General features: G+C 36.9%; 1 protein-coding gene and 1 long non-coding RNA gene across 2 annotated transcripts; both read left to right on the top strand.

Annotated features, from left to right (window-relative positions):
- Window positions 1-2978: 2978 nt before the first annotated feature.
- LOC114519683 lies at window positions 2979-5250 on the top strand. The gene is made up of 2 exons (XM_028539853.1): window positions 2979-3584; window positions 3804-5250. Exons 1-2 carry the CDS (start codon window positions 3072-3074, stop codon window positions 4968-4970), a joined length of 1680 nt encoding a protein of 559 aa, XP_028395654.1. The 5' UTR covers window positions 2979-3071; the 3' UTR covers window positions 4971-5250.
- Window positions 5251-12159: 6909 nt separating this feature from the next.
- On the top strand, window positions 12160-13615 carry LOC114519828. Its single transcript, XR_003686619.1, has 3 exons — window positions 12160-12408; window positions 13030-13198; window positions 13416-13615. It is a non-coding gene; the product is annotated as an uncharacterized LOC114519828 (long non-coding RNA).
- The last annotated feature ends 6731 nt before the right edge of the window (window positions 13616-20346 follow it).

Here is a 20346-nt window from a genome sequence, read left to right on the forward strand (position 1 = left end):
CGTTCAATATTCACGATGGCCACTTATAATGAGTGTTTTTCACGTCCTTGAGGTTTGTACAAAAATATTATCTGCGTTGAAATAAATCAAACTGCAGGAACCAGTGAAATATAGTGATGAATAGTTACCAATACAAATATCCTAAATATATATAGCTAAGCACGAGTCACATTTTGTTCGTTTTCTCAGTGGCGTATAAGCCAGCCTGAACAATTCCGTCCCACAATGAAAAACTTTGAGTCACTTTAATTATTTTCTTTAGAAATTGATTGTTTTCAAGTCAATAAAAAAATTACATTTGTATTACAGGGGCACCGAAAGCAGTTTAGGGTGGCGGGGCAGAGTTTTAGAAAAGGGCACATTCATTTTACCTTAGCAACCACACGAAGAGGAAACTCAAATTTACAGAACATGCGAACTTGCAAATCCACGGGAGAACGCATTTTTAGTAATATTACCAGTTACCAGTCATTTTTAGTAATATTACAGCGAAAAGTAGGCATCATGATTAAATGTTGAATTTATGATACTTTTATATGGTAGCAAAGGGCACAGGACTGCCCTCGCTCGCCCCCGTAAGGCAAAGGCAGGGGTGGGGGGCAGCTTCCCCCGTGGTTCCGGCGCCCATGTTTGTATAGCAGGGCAAAATGCCTATGCGATTGTGCTTTCTTGGAGCTCACAAATTATATACTAGCTACTATATAATGTTATCAATTATTTTTTTTTACTATTAACTGTTACACGTTAAAAACAAGCAACAAAGTAGTTACGTTATTTCCTCTTTCCGTTTTAATATTACGACAAAGCACTTGAGAACAAGTGGGCAATAAATAAAGCTTGAGAATAATGATATGAGATATTAGTTAGACGACAGTTGCCTTGGCAATAAATATACGCAAGAAAGTATTTCCTCCAAGTTACATATTGATTTACTCGTATATAAAAGATGGTTTACTCATCGACGTTGCCAGTATATTTTCAGATGCTGGTGGCATTATAGCAAAAAGACTTTATAGCAAAAATACTATACGAGAATCAAGAGAAATCAGGTAAAATATCCAAGCTTTTCTGTATATTTTAGGCACATGATGCATGATATCTACAATCCTGGGAATCTCGCTTCGTTCAGGCAGGATCTCGCCAGAGCCGGGCTGACCCACGGTTTCATATGAATGCAATTTTACAAATATATAGTGAGTCGATTTATTATTGGCACAGCACGTGTAAAATAGGGCCGAGGGTACCCATTTTAGCCGTGCCGTGCCGATAAATTGACTGTAATGTACTTAACTTGCAAAGCTAATATCGTGCACAGTGTATATGGGTTTTTATTTTCGCACTTAGACATTTCACTAACTACCAACAATGAAGACGATCATCCTTACTGCCTTTGCTTTGTCAGCTATTCTCGCAACAACTCGAGCTCTCAGTTGCCTCTCATGTGAGGAAGTAACTTGTCTTTCATTATCCGAGCTTAACTGCAAAGGAGGATTAACTCGGGATGTTTGCGGTTGTTGCGCTGCCTGTGCCAAAATCAAAGGAGAGAAATGTGGAGGACCATGGAACATTAATGGCGTCTGTGATTGTGGTTTCAGTTGTTACAAAAATCCGCTGGATATACAAAAGCTTGGTGAAATAAATGCTAGTGGGATATGTATAAGGTAAGACACCTGTTTAATTATTATGGACGTGCACAGAGTTTATTTCGTTAACTTCAGCTGCGGCTTCGGAAGGTGATTCAATCCTTAGCCGTGATAAAAAGTTAAAATTCATTGACCAAATAAAATTTATCCCACAAGGTACTTATATAGGGCGGCTTTCCATTGTCGCGTTTTTTAACGTTAAATTAGGCGCCATTAAATGATAGTTATCAAATCCTATGATCAAATCGACGATTGAGTTGATGGATACGGTTGGATTCTGTTGATTTGATCTTCTTAGAAGCTTTTTAAGTTTTACCATAGGCAGCCCAGACTTTGACTTGCGCGTGTGATACTCGCGCGCGTGTCGCGCTTACCTTGTTTACTTCGTCTATATATTATGACAAGGTAGGAAAGAGTTTATCAAAATATTACAGATATACCTTCGTAAATGTATAATTATCTAAAAAGTTACTTAAAGAAACGCCACAAAAACTACAGCCTAATAATTACCGATGATTAAACTACATTATCCTGCAGTTTTCATGTTTTTAAACAACATCTAAAGCCTTCAAATTAGCGAAATAAAACAGGAATTCATACGGAATTTTGAGAAAACTATCCGAGGGTCACTCCGCCTAAGGAAACGTCATCTTTTTTGAGATATTAACTAAACGCTCATTGGCTTACCTGCAGGACCACCAATGAGAACCAATGAGCGTTTAGTTAATATCTCAAAAAAGATGACGTTTCCTTAGGCGGAGTGACCCTCGGATAGTTTTCTCAAAATTCCGTATGAATTCCTGTTTTATTTCGCTAATTTGAAGGCTTTAGATGTTGTTTAAAAACATGAAAACTGCAGGATAATGTAGTTTAATCATCGGTAATTATTAGGCTGTAGTTTTTGTGGCGTTTCTTCAAGTAACTTTTTAGATAATTATACATTTACGAAGGTATATCTGTAATATTTTGATAAACTCTTTCCTACCTTGTCATAATATATAGACGAAGTAAACAACGTAAGCGCGACACGCGCGCGAGTATCACACGCGCAAGTCAAAGTCTGGGCTGCCTATGGTTTTACGTGCGTGTACGTACGTACAAGAAACGCGACAGTGGAAAGCAGCCTTTATAGGCCGTAGGATGAGCATCCAAAAGATGCTTAGAAAACGGATTCCGTTGCACCCCTCGTGAAACTACATAATTTTCACATGAATCAATAGATAAAAACTTACTTTATCAGAATCCGTCGCTCCCCAAGCGAAACAGGTGCACAATTGGGAAAACAATCCCTCCAAAGTTTGCTATATTCGCGCTTCGAAATATTCAAATCGCCATTGTTTTAGTAGCAAATGCGCATGCGCTTGTCAGCCAAACTCGCACTGCGCACGCGCATAAGCACGCACATGCTTCGAGTTATGCAAAATAATCATGGCTGAAGATATTTATAACACTCGAATATCCTCATGTTTTATTCATTTTGATGGCGTTACGGAGCAACTTTGCAAAGTTACACGCCAAAGGCTTAAGAAATTTCTTGAGTGTAGGTCCAAATGGGCCAAACTTAAATGTCAACAAGCTGAAATAGCTAAGAAATCTTACGAAAACATCGATGACGGATCTGTCAATTCATACATGGAGAAGAACCCTGACAGCATTAACTTAGAATGGTACCATCATATGAAATGCTGGAAGAGATTTTGTGATGAAGAGAAGATCCGTAGACAACAGCGAAAGGAAGAAAAAGGAAAAGGCACTAGCTCTGAAACTGTAACTCCTACCAAAGGCCTACATGTGAAGGTGGAACCAATGGAACCAAGGCGAAAAATTACACGACAATCAGTCGCAGACGTTAATAAGACCCTGCCTAAAAGAAACGAGCATGTACTTCCAGAGATATGTATTGTTTGTGGAAGAGATTCCTCTTGGTTCTCACTAGACAAGGTATGGTCATTTTGATAGATATAATTATACTAGTGCAATGTGCACTAGTAGCTAGTGCAATGTGCACTAGTAGCACAGCATTCTCGAGTTTGGTTTTAAAATATCTTGAATTGTGGTCAAATAAGTTTATTTAGGCTTAGGGTAAAGTAGTTTCTAATGCTACAAACATCCAACTGTGTTATTAGCAGATATTTAGTTTAATAGTTTTGTTCACACCAGGTGACTAAGAAGAGAAGAAGAACCCCACTCATGTTGGCAGAAACAATTGATGCTGGTCTTCTACGTACAGCTGCCGAGAGAAAGAATGATGAACGGATACTCGTGCAAATCCGGGGGAAAGACTGTGTAGCACTGGACGTCCGCTATCACAAAGTTTGCTACTGCAATTATACAAATTTTCTCACCAGAGAGACAAAGAAGCAATTGGAGACTGAAAGATCTACAGTGTACGAGAAGTCTTATGATGTCTTCTGTAAGAAAGTAATCGAGACTGAGGTCATCGCAAATAAGCAAATAAGGTACATGAAAGATTTGCTGGAGAAATTTGTTATCATTGCTAAGGACACCGAGAATGTGGATGCATCTAAATATAGAGCTTTTAAACTCAAGCAACGACTGATGAAAAGTTATCCCCAACTTGTGTTCTATGTACCGAAAATGAGAAATGTTAGTGAGATTGTATATGTGGAAAATTTGGATTCTTCCGAATTGGTTGAGGAACATATGTCAAACAAGTCAGAAAACAACGATGAAGACTTTGATGAAGAGAGCTATACCGGTACCATTAATGATGATGATCTGAATTCCAACACAGAAACTGAGGGAAATTCTAAAGTCAATGAGTTACAAATTCTATACAATGCTGCATTGATTCTTCGCCAAAAGGTCCAAGATATACCAAAACTGAATCTTCCTTGGCCACCATTGGCATCTGATTTGACAATGGATAATGTGCAAAAAGTGGTTCCATGTGAACTTTTTAATGTATTGGCTTGGACTTGTGGATTCTCTTCAGAGCCAACTTTAAGTGAGTACGTGCCAATTGAGGGCAAGAACAGTTCCAAACTAACATCAATTGTACAAGACCTTGTGAATTTAGCATCTGGGGGAAGGAATCCTACACCCAAGAGCATAGCACTTGCCATGGCACTTAGACAACTGACAGGTTCAGCCTCAGTAATTTCTCTATTGAGTGGCTTTGGACATTGCATGTCACACTCATTTGTATTGTGCCATGAAACTGCCCTTGCACAGATGAATATATCCAATGATTCTGCCAAATTTGGTAGGAAATATTTTTGCTTTTCGGGAAGCAAATTTTGTTTCTGCATTAAAAGCCAATGTTTCCAGATGTGGGAGACAGGGAGACATTGGAGCAAACATTGAAAATCACGAATATTTTCGCGACAATGTTTCTTGCTGCGTTTGGCCAAGGCTATATTTAAGCGAAATATTTAACTTGTTTCTTGATTGTGTGAGTTGTATGTATATTTATATATTCTCCGTCCTGTTTGATACAGGTGGGTTTTTTACCTCACAAATTTTTATTGAATTAAGATGTTAATAAGTAGAATTATACGTTAAAACGGTATTTTGAAACAATAGCCAATAAATTGAAGTGATTTAGCATATGAGCAAGCAAAATGTACAATGTGTTTTAACAATATTTATTGTGTGTGTATTTATTCGTTAATATTACAAGGTTTGATCTTTATTCCGTGATTTTATTTTGTTATTTTTACACGGGAAATCGGGGAAAACCCACAGGGAAAATCCATTTTTCCTGTCTGCGCGTGCGCAGTGCGAGTTTGGCTGACAAGCGCATGCGTATTTGCTACTAAAACAATGGCGGTTCGAATATTTCGAAGCGCGAATATAGCAAACTTTGGAGGGATTTTTTTCCCATTTGTGCACCTGTTTCACTTGGGGAGCGACGGATTCTGATAAAGTAAGTTTTTATCTATTGATTCATGTGAAAATTATGTAGTTTCACGAGGGGTGCAACGGAATTGCATCTTTTGGATGCTCATCCTACGGCCTATTAGCGTCAACTCTATATTCTGCATAAAACGCTGATAAATCCTACATTCCTATCTTTTTAGCCGTCAATTGTATGGATAAACGCAGGATGAGGAATTGCGACCACGAAATTCCATTGAGAGAATACAATACAAATACAATACAATACAATGTGATCATATTTCAATCTAATCTATCATTTTTCATGATATATACATTCATATATAGATTCAAATATAGATAGCTCTTGACTATACTTCTCAGTTTACGACATGTGACCATCTTACACTTCGACGAGGCTATAGGCTTTTCCAGGCACGCAGTGTGTGTTGTGGGAGGCATCCAACGTCCTGGCTGCGACTTTCGCAGTGATTAATAGTACATAGTATAAAAAGTCAAGTGACTTGGAGATTATTACTTATTACTTTCTGCTAGTATAATTATATGTATTATTAGCATAAAATTATTGGATGAGGATTGGTTGAGAGCAATCAAATATTATATAATGTCTATTCTGATAAATGAAAAACAAGTGCTTTGGTGGTAGTATTTTAGATCACAAGTGCATGGTTTGATTAACTGAATGTAACACAACTTAACATTGGTGTACTGTAATGGTAACTTAATACTTGCTAGTCCCATTTTAAAGGCATAAAAGTTTGAGTTTAAAATGACAATGAATTTGTTACAATGCAGGTCCACTACTCAAAAACTTTGAACTTTTCTTTAAGTTGAATACAATTTTATCAATGATTCATCTCATTATGTTAGCCTTGTGAACCATTTTCAACATCATTTTATGTATAACATTCAACTAAATCTGAATGTGCTACATTCAACTAAATCTGAAAGCCTATACTCATTAAGCCAAGACGTTTGAAAAACAATGTGGCACTTGTTTTCTGTTCCTTTTCCTAATATCAAGTGGTCAAAAAAGTTAAGTTACACACCAATGATTAATCTATAATTAGAAAGTTGACAAACCTATTCTATGTTAGGAGTATTAAAATGATTTTCTAATTTTGCAAGAGTATTGAATGCAATACCACACAAAGAGCAGACATACCCAATGTTGGTAAGCTGTGTCTTCACACCAGTGGTAGTATTTTAGATCAAAAGTGCATGGTTTGATTAACTGAATGTAACACAACTTAACAGTGGTATACTGTAACTGTAAAAAGCCCCATACTCATCAAGCCAATTTAAAGGGGTAAAAAACATGTGGCACTTGGACAATGTTTCCTGTTGCTTTTCCTAATATCAAGTGGTCAGAAAAGTTAAGTTACACACCAATGATTAATCTATATTTGAAGTTTACAAACCTATTCTATGTTATGAGTATAAAATGATTTCTAATTCTGCAAGAGTATTGAATGCAATACCACACAAAGAGCAGACATACCCAATGTTGGTAAGCTGTGTCTTCAGTTGCAATTCCTCAGAGCAGACATCAATCTGGTGCTCTGGCCATATGAGATATCACACTCCTTCTTAATGTGTTGCATCAAGCATTTGCAATCAGGAAGTTGTATGTGCATAAACCTTTTGAGTAGAGTCCTTTTTAGCACTACCTCTTAATTCTCAGGTGGACACATATTTTTTTCCTGGTGAGTCTCACATTCATACTTTCCTGCCTCATTCAATCTTATTTTAGGCGAGGTATACTGCCTGTGGTTGGAAACATCACTTTCAGTTTTTTCTTTAGAATGCTTTCTTATCATGTGACGTGCCAAATTACTTGATCGAGAAAACCTTTCTTGGCAAACATCACATTTATAAGGTTTCTCTCCTGTATGCGTTAATGAATGTCTCCTTAAGGAATTAGCCCGAGCAAATGTCTGCTGGCAAATGTCGCATTTATATGGTTTTTCTCCTGTGTGTATTCTCCTGTGTCTTGTAATAGCACCAGACTGGGTAAATACTTGATGGCAAATGTCACATTCATATTTTTCTTCAGCATGTTTATTTTTATGGTCAGCCAAATCAGTCATGAGAGAAAATCTCTGCTTGCAAATACCACATTCATAGGGTTTTTCCACACTGTGTGTTTTCTTATGTACATAAGGTGGCCAGATCGTGTGAATTTCTTGTTACATACATCACATTGAAATGGTTTTTCACCCGTGTGCGTTTTTTTGCTCCTCTAAGTGGGATGATCGAAAAAACCTTCCCTCGCAAATATCACATTTGTAAGGTTTGATTCCTGTGTGGGTTCTTTTATGTCTTACTAGATTACCCCTAGTCGAAAATGTCTTGCTACAAAACACCGCATTCCATTCTTGATTTGATTGAAAAGTAGTTTCAAATCCTTTCAATTGTATTTTGACAAACAATGCCAAGTGTTCTGCATAAAATGCGCCGCCATACTGAACGTTCTTGTAAGGTCACACAAACATTCATTTATTGCATTTCCGGATGATATACTTGTGAAAGTCGTAGTCCCTCTAGAGCATTTCTTTCTTCTTTGCGTATTTTTCTAGCAAACGATCCCTCATTTAAAAGAAAATAGGCGATCTTCTTTTGTACGATATTTAATTATTTATTCACAGATAATAACGTGACATTTCCGAATTGCAAAAATTTGCAATAACAACTTTTCGTATTTCGTAACAACTAGTGCTTCCACTATTAATATTCACATTTCATTTTCATTCCCACAGACAACAGATTACATAAATATGTAGATACAATGTTTCTACCTCCTCCGCAGGCCCTTTTCGGGCAAATATGGCGTCCGAAATCGCCCGAAATACTCCCTAGCGCCTGCGGAGGACCGAGGTACCAATGGTTTCATCAAATCATCAAATGGCATTAGAAAAGTTTACAGTAGATGTTGATCGTACCCGCTCCTCCACAGAGGTCTGACGATTTTTGTAAACACGATAGATTTGTTTTGTTTTATTTAGTTGTAAATATTTTGGCACAAAATATATATCTTTGGGTATAGAATAAAGTTTCCGAATGGAACAAGTTAAATTTCATGGTCCAAGGGTCTGCTCCCCCGGTATTTTGGAACGTACAAACGCTGAAACACCATTTCCTGCTTGGGTACTATGACGAAACTTTAACAGCTTTCACATAATTTAGGCAAGTTGATAAGTTGATTTCCACTCATAGCAGCGCGTAATCGAAAAGGGGAAATTGTTTTGTGGTGATTAAGCAGCGGCGTAGCCAGGATCACTGTTTTGGAGAGCCGAGATGCGAGCGCCGAAGGCGTGTGCCATACTAGGGGGGTTCGGGGGCATGCCCCTCCAAAAATTTTTTAAAAAATTTGCGACCCGCAAATGTGATTTCCTGCATTTTCCGCGTAAGATTTTGCAGAATAAAGTCAGGATTCTGAGGTCTATCTAGTGCATAAAGAACATGGTTTCCTCCCCCAACTTCGATTAAATCTCGGATTAAATTATGTACAGTTGCTATAAAAGTTAGTAAAGTTACAAACTTACAAAACGATAGAAGTGTTTCGTCACAATGCAAATACAAATAGTCAAAACGCAAATACAAATATAGTCACAATGCAAGTACAAATAGTCAAAACGCAAGTACAAATACCTTTCCTACTACCGCCTTTCGGGCAATTTCGATATAAGCATGCGTTCGGCCTCTAATTAAATGCGTTTTTCAATAGGATTATAAGTTCCAACCAAATTAACCAGTTTCAATGCAGGTATAGCATTCCAAATAATTATTAAAATACGGTTAAATACTATAAATTGCCAGCGAGTTCTCTTTAAGGGTATTCAACTGCGTGAAAAAAGGTTAAATGGCTGATTCTTCGAAATTTAAGATATATATATATATATATATATATATATATATATATATATATATATATATATATATATATATATATATATACATATATATATATATATATATATATATATATCTCAATTCGTAACCTTTTACCGACTATATTTGATCGTTCGATAATTTTCCGAACGAATAGTGCATTATTAAAGTCAAAAGTTGAACAAAAAATGATGTCTTTTGGGTTTTAGCCGAACCAACTTTTTTCGTCTCATACAAGTTCCGCCGAGTGTAGTTCTATCCAGTGAGAATGTCAACCATCGACTCCGTTTAGATTGCTGCAGCAAATGAAAGCCGGCATTTTAAATTTCGAAGAATCAGCCATTTAACCTTTTCGCACGCAGTTGAATACCCTTAAAGAGAACTCGCTGGCAATTTATAGTATTTAACTGTATTTTTATCATTATTGGAATTTATACCTGCATTGAAACTGGTTAATTTGGTTGGAACTTATAAACCTATTTGGAAACGCATTTAATTGGAGGCCGAACGCGAGCTTCTATCAAAATTGCCCAAAAGGTGGTAGTAGGAAGGGAAGGATTCGCTTTCAACACGGCGTTGTGATTATTTCTAGTTGCGTTTTGACTATTTTTACTTGCGTTTTGACCATTTGTTTGCGTTGCGACTATTTTTATTTGCGTTTTGACTATTTGTTTGCATTGTGTGTATAATTGTTCGTTTGCATTTAATAATGAATGCGTTGATTTATTTGTATTTATGCTATGGCCCTTTTGGGCCACCGTTTAAAGATCATGTGATGGAAAAAACCAGGGATTGTACTGCGAGAAAATGTCTCCAAGGTTTAGGTTTCCTTCTGAATGAAGGTCATGTGACGGAAATAACCAGGAATTGTATTACGAGGAAATGTCTATCACACTCTTCCGGGCTTACATAAGCACACATGTATAAAAGTCGATGTCACGTTCAGACCTTATAATACTCGAAGAAGGATGTAATCGTCAACAATGCAAGCCTTTGAATCCTGACGACAGAGAGACAAGCTTTTTTGGTAAGAATGTATATTTTGATTGTTGAAGTGTACTGAAATAATGAAATAACGGGTCGAAAAAAGCGTCGACCCAAATTAATCAATTTATTTATACATACAAGCACAGGATTTTGGTGAATCGTATTTCCACAAATAATATTTTCGCCAAAAACAACTCGATCGAAATATAATATAAGAATTAATGCCGGCATTCTAATGGTGACTTGATCGAAGTAATAATAAGAAAATAAATCATCACAACTGCATCCATACATGTCCAATACTGTCGCATGCATACGGATTGACCACCTTTCACCATTCGTAAACTACATTTTCGTTTCGTGACACTTTTCACGGATCGATACTGATGGTAAAACGGGACATACAAATGGACTGAATCCCGACTGACCCTTACAAATTTCACATAACATTTCCCATATGAAATAGGAGTTTCATATATGAAATGATCATTTTCATATATGAAATGAAAGACTTCATATATGAAATTTGATTTTCACATAAGAAAAGTGACTTTCATATATGAATTTTATTTTTTTTAATATTAGTTTTCCTGTGTAAAAAAACAATTCATACATGAAATTTTTGGCTTCTCCGATGAAATAATTTAAATTGTGTATGACGTTTATTTTCACATGTGAAAAGTAAATTTCATATAGGAAATGCTAGTTTCACATATGAAATTTTGGTTTCACATATGAAATTTTGGTTTCACATATGAAATTTTTGTTTCATATATGAAATTTTAGTTTCACATATGAAATTATTTAAATATCATATGAAATTTTACGTTCACATGTGAAAAATAAATTTCATAATATGAATTGCTACTTTCACATATGAATTTAAATTAATTTTTAATGAAGTTTTTCTATATGTAAAACGATTCGTACATGAAATTTTGGCGTCTCCAATCAAATAATTTATACCGTGTATGACGTTTATTAGTTTTACATGTGAAAGGTGAATTTTCATATATGAAGTGCTAATTTCACATATGAAATTTTTGTTTCATTTGTCAAATTTTGGTTTTTCACATATGAATTTTTTTAAATATCATATGAAATTTTACGTTCACGTGTGGAAAATAAAGTTCATAATATGAATTGCTACTGTCACATATGAATTTTAATTTATTTTTTTATATTACGTTTTCCTATAAGTAAAACGATTCATACATGAAATTTTGGCTTCCTAAGTAATAAAATGATTTAAATGGTCACCATTCATGTCATTAAATTTCACCTGTACATGTGAAAAATAAATTTCATATATGAAATGCCAGCTTCACATGTGAAATTTGTTTCACATATGAATAATTAAAAGCTGATACATATGAAATTTCACCTTCAAATGTGAAAAGTAAATTTCATAAATATGAAATTTCTTTCACACGTGAGATTGTAAAAAGTTCATAATTTATCAGTCTTCATTTTCATAACACTTTTGCGTATTTTAACATATTACCCATCTGGGTTTTGATATAAAAGGAATTTGGTTACCTAGGAAATTACTTTCGAGCGCAAAGCTGTTTATGAAATGCCTTGGTCGCTACAGGGACGTTACAAGAAGCGGGCAACACAAGTTGTATCTCAAAATTCGTGATGCAGTTGCATCTCAAATTCTTAATTGGACTGTCAAACGTGTTTACTGGTCAAATCCCACTAAAGCCTGTAGTGTTCTTGTATTTATTTTATTTAAAGCGCCTGGGAGCGAGGATGACCCGATTACTACCCGAAGAGTCCTCGATCGGATTAGTCGGCATTGCTCGTAAACGGTCCGTGCTTCGGAAGAACGTCTCATATTACATCACGTCTCAAACTTTCTGCTGGCTTTCGTAAATATGGTTTGGGAAACTTGTTTTCGCGTAAAAATTTAATATATATCCGTGTGGAATAGTCCAAATATAGATATAAATGGGACATGTGGTTAAGCTGTGGTTAAGCTGTGTTCATGTGGTCTAAAGAATGGTTTTAAAGAAGTTGTCAGGTATTTTATTGTGTTTGTGTTGATCAGCTTGACTTGATTATATACATTATATATAAATCACGGTAATCACAGATGAATCACGGGCAATTTGTTCAATTTATATTGATTACTCTTAATCCTTTTTCATATAACAGTAATATGAAAATACGAGGGAATTTATATTGTTCCTTATGACTTATGTTATTTTTTACACATGAAAGTATAAGTATTGATGGGTCAGATGGGAAAGCCATGTCTTGTCTGAGTCTGACTCAAAATCATTGCATACAGTCATCAATCACCAGGAATGACAATCAGTGGGATTAGATTTTAAAATTTTGTGGTTTTCAATTAGCTGAAAATTAAGATTTGTTCACAATGAACTGACCAGAGTACTGTTGTTGCAAAATAATGTTGCAAATAATGTATTGGTCATTCATTTGTTTTTTTTTACAATGACCTATTAGCTGCATGATCTGGTAATTGAACTTTACAAGAACTTTGGTCTTTCAAAGATAGACTTGTGTCCATTGCACATCATGGCCTATTGAATGAATGCTAATAACATATTGACAAAATCTGTAAGAACTAGTATACAAATACATTGTATAATAGTAACACAATTATTTTTTTTGCTCTTAGTTGATGCCTACACCACCTGCTTGGGTTGAAGTGGACCAAGCCAAAAATGAATAAAAATAGACAAATATACTGTTGGCAGCCATTGAGTTAGAAACACACCAGGAATCATCTGTCTTCGGCTGGCAAGGAAAATAAAGACAAACAACTTGATCTGGCTAAATGATAAAAGGTATGTATATACCTTTTCTATATTTATATTATGATTAATAGCAACTGGCATGATTTTCCCTTAGCCATAGAAGCTTTATATACTAAAGTTGTGATAAAGCTGGTAAAAATTTGTGTTGCTAGGAATAGTCTTGTATGATGAAATTAGTTTATAATAATTTTGAAAGTGAGATAACCTAAGTGCATTTGAATAAACTGATATATTTACTTTTTATTAGAATGTGTGAGGCAGAGCAGCAAAGATAGTGAAAAGGAATGCTGTGTGCAAACAGATGAAGGATGAAATCATGAAAAAATGGCATGCAAAGGAAAAATAATAATTGAACTTGATAAGTGTTCTTCTTTAAATGTTAGCCAAATTGTTTTTTTTAATTGTATACGTAAATATGTGTATGTATTTAAAATGATTAACTTTTGTATTTAGATTTTTATTGTATAAACCCTCTTAAGTTTTAATCCAATAAATGTTCAATCCATACATTGAAATTCACTCATGCAGCCATTTTATTATCTTCTAACTATTTCATATGTGAAACATTTCATTTTTGAAATCTTTTCATATATGAAATATTCTTGGGTAAAAATCATATATATGAAATGATTTCACATGTGGAATTTTCATATATGAAGTGTTTCAATTCCACACAAGGTTTCATATATGAAATATTTCACATATGAAACAATTTCACATGTGAAATTTTCATATATGAAACAATTTCACATGTGAAATTTTCACATACGAAACAATTTCACATGTGAAATTTTCATATATGAAGTGTTTCAATTCCACATAAGGTTTCATTCATATATGAAACATTTCATATGTGAAATCGTTATGTGAAATTTTTGTAAGGGGACGTACGAACCGTACGAATGGAAAAAACCCAGTTACCATTTGTAAATTTATTAACGAGTGCGCTCCTTTGGAGTACGATATCCGCATACACGCACGAAACGACTGTCGATTCGTTCAATCCGTACCAACCGTACGAATGAAAAACGTTCATATACCAATCGTAAAAAATTCATCACAGCACCGTTTCCGCTATACGTCTAACCCCCTGTGGAGTACGATATTCCCATACACAAAACGACTGTCGATTCGTACCATCCGTACCAACCGTACGAATGGAAAACGTGCATTTACCAATCGTAAATAACACCGTTTCCGCTATACGCTTAAATCCCTTTTGAGGACGATACCAATACACGAGTTTTTAAAAATAACTCGCTAGATACCGCTTCAATATATTTTACCCAAGATATGCCTTATCAATTAAATAGACTATTTACTGATATATAATATTCCTCGTTCTCAAGAAAAACACGAGCAATATAACATGTTGTTATTAAAAGCCACAAGATATCACTGCAATATATATAGCGCACAAGATATGCATATCTATCAGTAAAATAGAACACTATATAGGTATATGTAGCATTCCTCGTTCTCAAGACAAAAACGAGCGATATACGCGCATTCTCGATAAAAGCGACCAAACACAAGCATTCTCGATAAAACCTGCATGCATGCAATGTTCCCCCGCATGCAATAACTGTATATGCGTCATACATCACAAAGCTTTACTTTACTATAAATACATGCATGCATGCAGCAATCAAGATAACTGCCTGTATTTGCCTGTATATGAGTGTTAATTTTTATATGTAGCTAACATTCCTCGTTCTCAAAAAAAACCCAGTAACGATTAAATAGTGCATGTATATTTTTAATGGAAAACTTTCATTTACCAACCGCTATACGCATAGACATAGATTCCCTTGGAGTATGAAATCAAAACACGCATTGCTAAAAAACCCCGCTAGATATCACTTCAATGTAATATTATGGTACCCAAGATATTCCTATCAATACAATAGTCTAATTATATATGATATTGATCCTTCGTTCTCAAGAAAAATACGAGCAATGTAACATGCGTTGTTATTAAAATCTGCAAAATGTTAATGCATTATACATAGCACACAACTTCACAAGATATGTCTATTAATAAAATAGAGATGTCTTTAAGTTAAAACTTTTTAAGACAAAACGTTAGAAATGTATTTTTTTAAACTCTGAATTGTTTTGATGGCTTTCATAATTTTATAATTATGTTGGTTTTATAATTATGTTGGGCATATTTATCATAAGAAGTCGTTTTCCGCCTGGCAAATCTCTAGCTACGATATTAAAATAGACTTGTTATAGGTAGCTACTATAGCGACGAAACAATCCATTCGAAAATGACATAAGGAGGGCAGCCGTTATTGAAAAGGAACAGCGTTAATTTAAACGTATCTTTATCACAAATTGTTTTCGATCGACACCTTTTCGGAGACAAACCTTAGTTAAATTACTTTATTTACAAATGGACAAAAATCTGTTTACGGATCGTAAACGAACAGTCCATTTGATACCAATGCCATTGGTCCAATGGTACGGATCGACAAGCTTTTCAGAGCCCTATCCTAGACACATCTTCCCTATATTTACGAATCGACACAGTCTGTTTACGGATCGTAAACGAACAGTCCATTCGACACCAATGGTACGGATCGACAAGCTTTTGAGAGCCCTGTCCTAGACACATCATGCCCTATTTACGAATCGACACAGTCTGTTTACGGATCCTAAACGAACAGTCCATTCGACACCAATGGTACGGATCGACAAGCTTTTCAGAGGCCTATTCCAGACACATCTTCCCTATATTTACGAATCAACACAGTTTGTTTACGGATCGTAAACGAACAGTCCATTCGATACCAATGGTACGGATCGACAAGCTTTAGAGGGGTCTGTAGCTTCGCACATCTCCTTTTTACCAATGGACAAAATCTGTTTACGGATCGTAAACCAACGATCCATTCGATACCAATGGTACGGATCGACAATCTCTTCATCGCCTTATCTTATAGACACAACTTGCCCTATTTACAAATGGACACAGTCTGTTTGGGGATACAGCTGTTTACGCCTTAGACACACGCTAGTTTCCATGCCTCATGTTCTAGTCGGCAAAATGCGTTTACGAATCGACATAGTCTATTTACGGATCGTAAACTAAGATACTAATCGTGCGAATGATTGCTTACTTCTCACGAATAGAAATGCCTAAACCACTTTACCATCCGTATAAAAAAATTTACGAAACGAACGACCCGTATGCTTGCAACAGTATTGGACAACCATCCACAACTGAAAGAGCGTACTTGAATTAGTGCAAATGCAAAGTTTGGCTGTGAAATTTGGTGAATTAGAGAAAATATAGCCATGCGAGGTTGGCAAATTTGTATACTTTTGTATTACGTGTGGAAATGATTAACTAAATTAGTTACAAACATCCAGCCGTAATACAAAAGTATACAAAATTCGACAACTTCGCATGGCTATATTTTTCCCTAATTTACAACAATTCGCAGCCAAACTTGGCAGTTTTACTAATTTTGGCAAGCTCTTTCAGAAAATTTTCTTTTTATCGCTCAGATAGGAAATTAGTCTAAAGCACATTAACGAAAATGCTTACAGTCTAACTCTGCCTTGCTTTCTTATGTTACAATACCCCCGTGTTAAATTATTAAATTAAACAAACGGATCAGAATAAATTCACCTCTCGGATATTTCAATTAGCAATTGCTCTTGCTCGTGTATAATCGTAAGTCGTTGAAGGATTTGATCATGATTATAAGTAAAAATGTCATGCAGTCATATATAAATCAATATAGTAATATAGGCTACAATATAATAGGAAATCAAAGTCTAATATTCTGAAAATGAGCAACTTAAATTTCCGATCGGTCAAACCTTTCATCAAGGCTTCAGAATGTCACTGAATGTTTTTTTCGAGAGCCAGGCCAACCACAAGTCAAAACTTGCATACAAGGGAGGCTCAAAGTGAGAAATATTTTACATCCCAAGTTGTGGCAAAAGTTACATCGTCGAGTTACACCTGATTGAATGTTCATCGGCAACCTCGGAGCTGGTCATGTGACCGAGGCTAAATTGAATTCCTTTGGGGGCGAGGTGAGAGTATCGTGTTACACTTCGTTAGCCTGTTCGCAGGCAACCACTACATAAACAAGCACGAGAGCGTCATCGATGCTGGACTACATAACCTTAAAACTTGTTTAGAATTTGCTATTTTAAATAGCTTTGTATACAAAGAAGTTATATTAAAACCAAAGCAAGTTCTTTGCCTGGAAAATACTTATTTACAAAAAGTTGTGATGTGTGTTTTGCCAACGGGCTTTGGGAAGTCTTTGATTTTCCATCTGTAACCAGTGCTGTTTTTTGCGAAGTCAAAGCTGCTCGACCACGTTCGATTGCGAGGTATGCTTAAAATAGACAAATCGGCTGCTTAGAATAGACAAAATCTTCTCAAGTTAAGGACACAACATTTGATCAAACGTATTTAAACATAGTATTCAAGTTACATATATTATAAATACGCATGGATGATAGCCATTTCCGTCAACAATACAAAAACTTGAAACCAACTTTGCAGTTTTACAAAAACTTGCCAGACCGTTGCAACCAACTTCGCAGTTTTGATATAATTTTTTCCCGAATAAAGAAGCCGAGTCCTCGTAATTAACATCTGCGGTCGTGGGATGTTCGGTTTTCCTGGAAGATTTATTTTCATGTAAAAATTGACTTCCTTCTGTAGGGAAGTGAAAAGATAAAAATTGGTAGAATTTTTTTTCGGGGAAATGCCTCTCATACTGGATTAAAGTTTATCAAATGATAGACTGAAACGTAACGTCTGCATGGTTTGCATGTGCCCAACTAAAGAAGATGTGTCATCCGCGGTTGTGGGATGTCCTGTTTTCGTGGAAGACTGATTTGATATTATATGTAAAAATGACAAGATAAAAATGAAGCAGAATTGTACTAAAAGGAAATGCTTCCAACGTTTAAACTCCCCTCGGTTTAAATTCAATGTCAAGTGATGCCCTGACTTCGTCTCATTGACAAAAATAAAGCACAAAATAACATTTTTACATGCTATGATAATGCGGACTACAGATTTCGGTCAGATTCTGGCGCAGCGGTCATGAAGTAGTCCCCTCGGCATTTCGAAGTTCGAAAAAAATTTTGGGACTCGGAGCCATTCTCTGCCAGATTCAACCTGATGGCTCTTCCCGCCCAGTTGCCTATGCCAGCCGCTCCCTCAGGGATGTGGAACGCCGATACAGCCAGATCAAAAGGGAAGCTCTCGGCGTCAAATTCGGTTGTTTAAAATTTGACCATTACCTAAGCGGTGATGCCGATTTAACCGTCATTACTGATCACAAACCTCTGCTGGGTCTGTACAAGCCTTGGTCCCGCCCTCCCCTAACCATCGAACGATGGGCCTTACGCATTCAACATCTCAACTTCCAGCTCTGGTACGAACCCGGCCCGAAGAATCCGGCGAACGTTTTCTCTCGACAACCGACCCCACCACGTGCCCACGTCAGCTCCAGCGAGCGCAAAGACACTCGGGTAATCAATGCCATTATTTCCTCCTATCTCACAAGGGCGTGTACCCTCGAACAAGGTCAGAAAGCCACAGCCAAGGACACGACCCTTCAGGCCGTCCTCGCAGCCCTACAGTCGGGTTCTTGGAGTAAGGACCTCGCTAATTTCTACCCTCATTGGAACGAACTTACCACCTCACAGGACGTTCTCCTTCGCAGCCGTCATATAGTGATCCCTCACGCCTTACAACATCGGGTTTTGGATCTTGCACATCAGGACACCAGGGTATAGGGAAAACGAAAGCCCGTCTACGCACCACTAACCCCCCCCTTCCAGAGCCCCCTGGCTCCTCGTAGGAATAGACTTCACCGGCCAATTTCCCACTGGAGAAAATCTACTCGTCTTGGTGGACTATTATAGTCAGTAACTGGAGATAGAGATCATGAAAAACATCACAGCAACGGCACTGGAGCCACGTCTCCGACGCATCTTTGCACGGTACGGGTTCTCCCAAGAAATAGTCACGGACAATGCCAAAATCTTCTGCTCCTCCAGTTCGCCAACCTCATGGCAGAAATCTGAATGAAACACCGAAAGATAACCCCTCGTTACCCGCGCGCCAACGGAGAAGCAGAAAGGCTAAACCGCAGTGTCACAATGTAGTGAAGACGGCAGTCGCCGAATCAATGACTGGCTACTGGCGTACCGTACCACTCCTGGCGCAGTTACCGGACAGCCACCGGCAGACATCATGTTTGGACGCAGCATTCAAGACAAACTTCCATCCCTCACCTCAACGTCCGTGACCATTGACCACAAGAAGTACCGTTAGCATGATAGGAAAAGTAAGAAAACTTCCAAAGAGTACCACGACAGGAAGACAAAAGCCCGCCATCATTCAATTAAAGTGGGTGATTCCGTGCTCAAACGCTCTGAAAAGAAAGGTAAACTGACATTCCATGGCATACGACAACGTTCCGAGTCACAACCGTAAAAGGGGATCAGTCACAATCGAGAACGATAGGCAACGCTTTATGCGCCACACTTCTGATGTCAAGAAAGTACCGACTTCAGACACTGCAAAATCCGACGTCACCTCCGATGCCAAGAAAATGCCGACTCCAAACACGGCTGATCCTAAACCATCTTCAGCAGGCATTGGCGAATCAAGGACCGGCCGATCAGCCTGGCAGCAGCCAGCTTATTATGGTTTCCCTCCAGTCAAATGAAACGGACCAGTCCTCCTGTGATCCAAAAAGGGGAGAACTGTAGTGACTGTTACATGAAGTATAAATAACGCAGGCATAGGTCAGCGGGCTTGAGAAGCTCAATGAACTCAAGCGAGAGGACTGACATGTTGACATTATTTTAACACGGGTTCTTCATATTAATGTGCAAGAATTTTCTCATAAAATAAAGAACATCTTCGCACACAACACATCGGAATAAATATCAGAACCATTTTCATCTTAAAATTAAGCTAGTACATTTAAATCCAAGTAACAGAAGCCTGCAAAATATCGTTCAAAATTGGATCCGTTCATTTGAATGGCTGTTGTCATACTGGATACACACTTGTGTTGTTCGAAATTGGAAAACGAATTTGGAAAACTAGAGAAACACACCTCGGAGCCAGCTGGGCATTCTCCCAACAATATATTACACTCATGACATAAAACTATTCC

The sequence above is a fragment of the Dendronephthya gigantea genome, unplaced genomic scaffold (genome assembly GCF_004324835.1).
Source record: "Dendronephthya gigantea isolate DGI-Jeju-01 unplaced genomic scaffold, DenGig_1.0 000014F, whole genome shotgun sequence".
NCBI lineage: Eukaryota > Metazoa > Cnidaria > Anthozoa > Malacalcyonacea > Nephtheidae > Dendronephthya > Dendronephthya gigantea.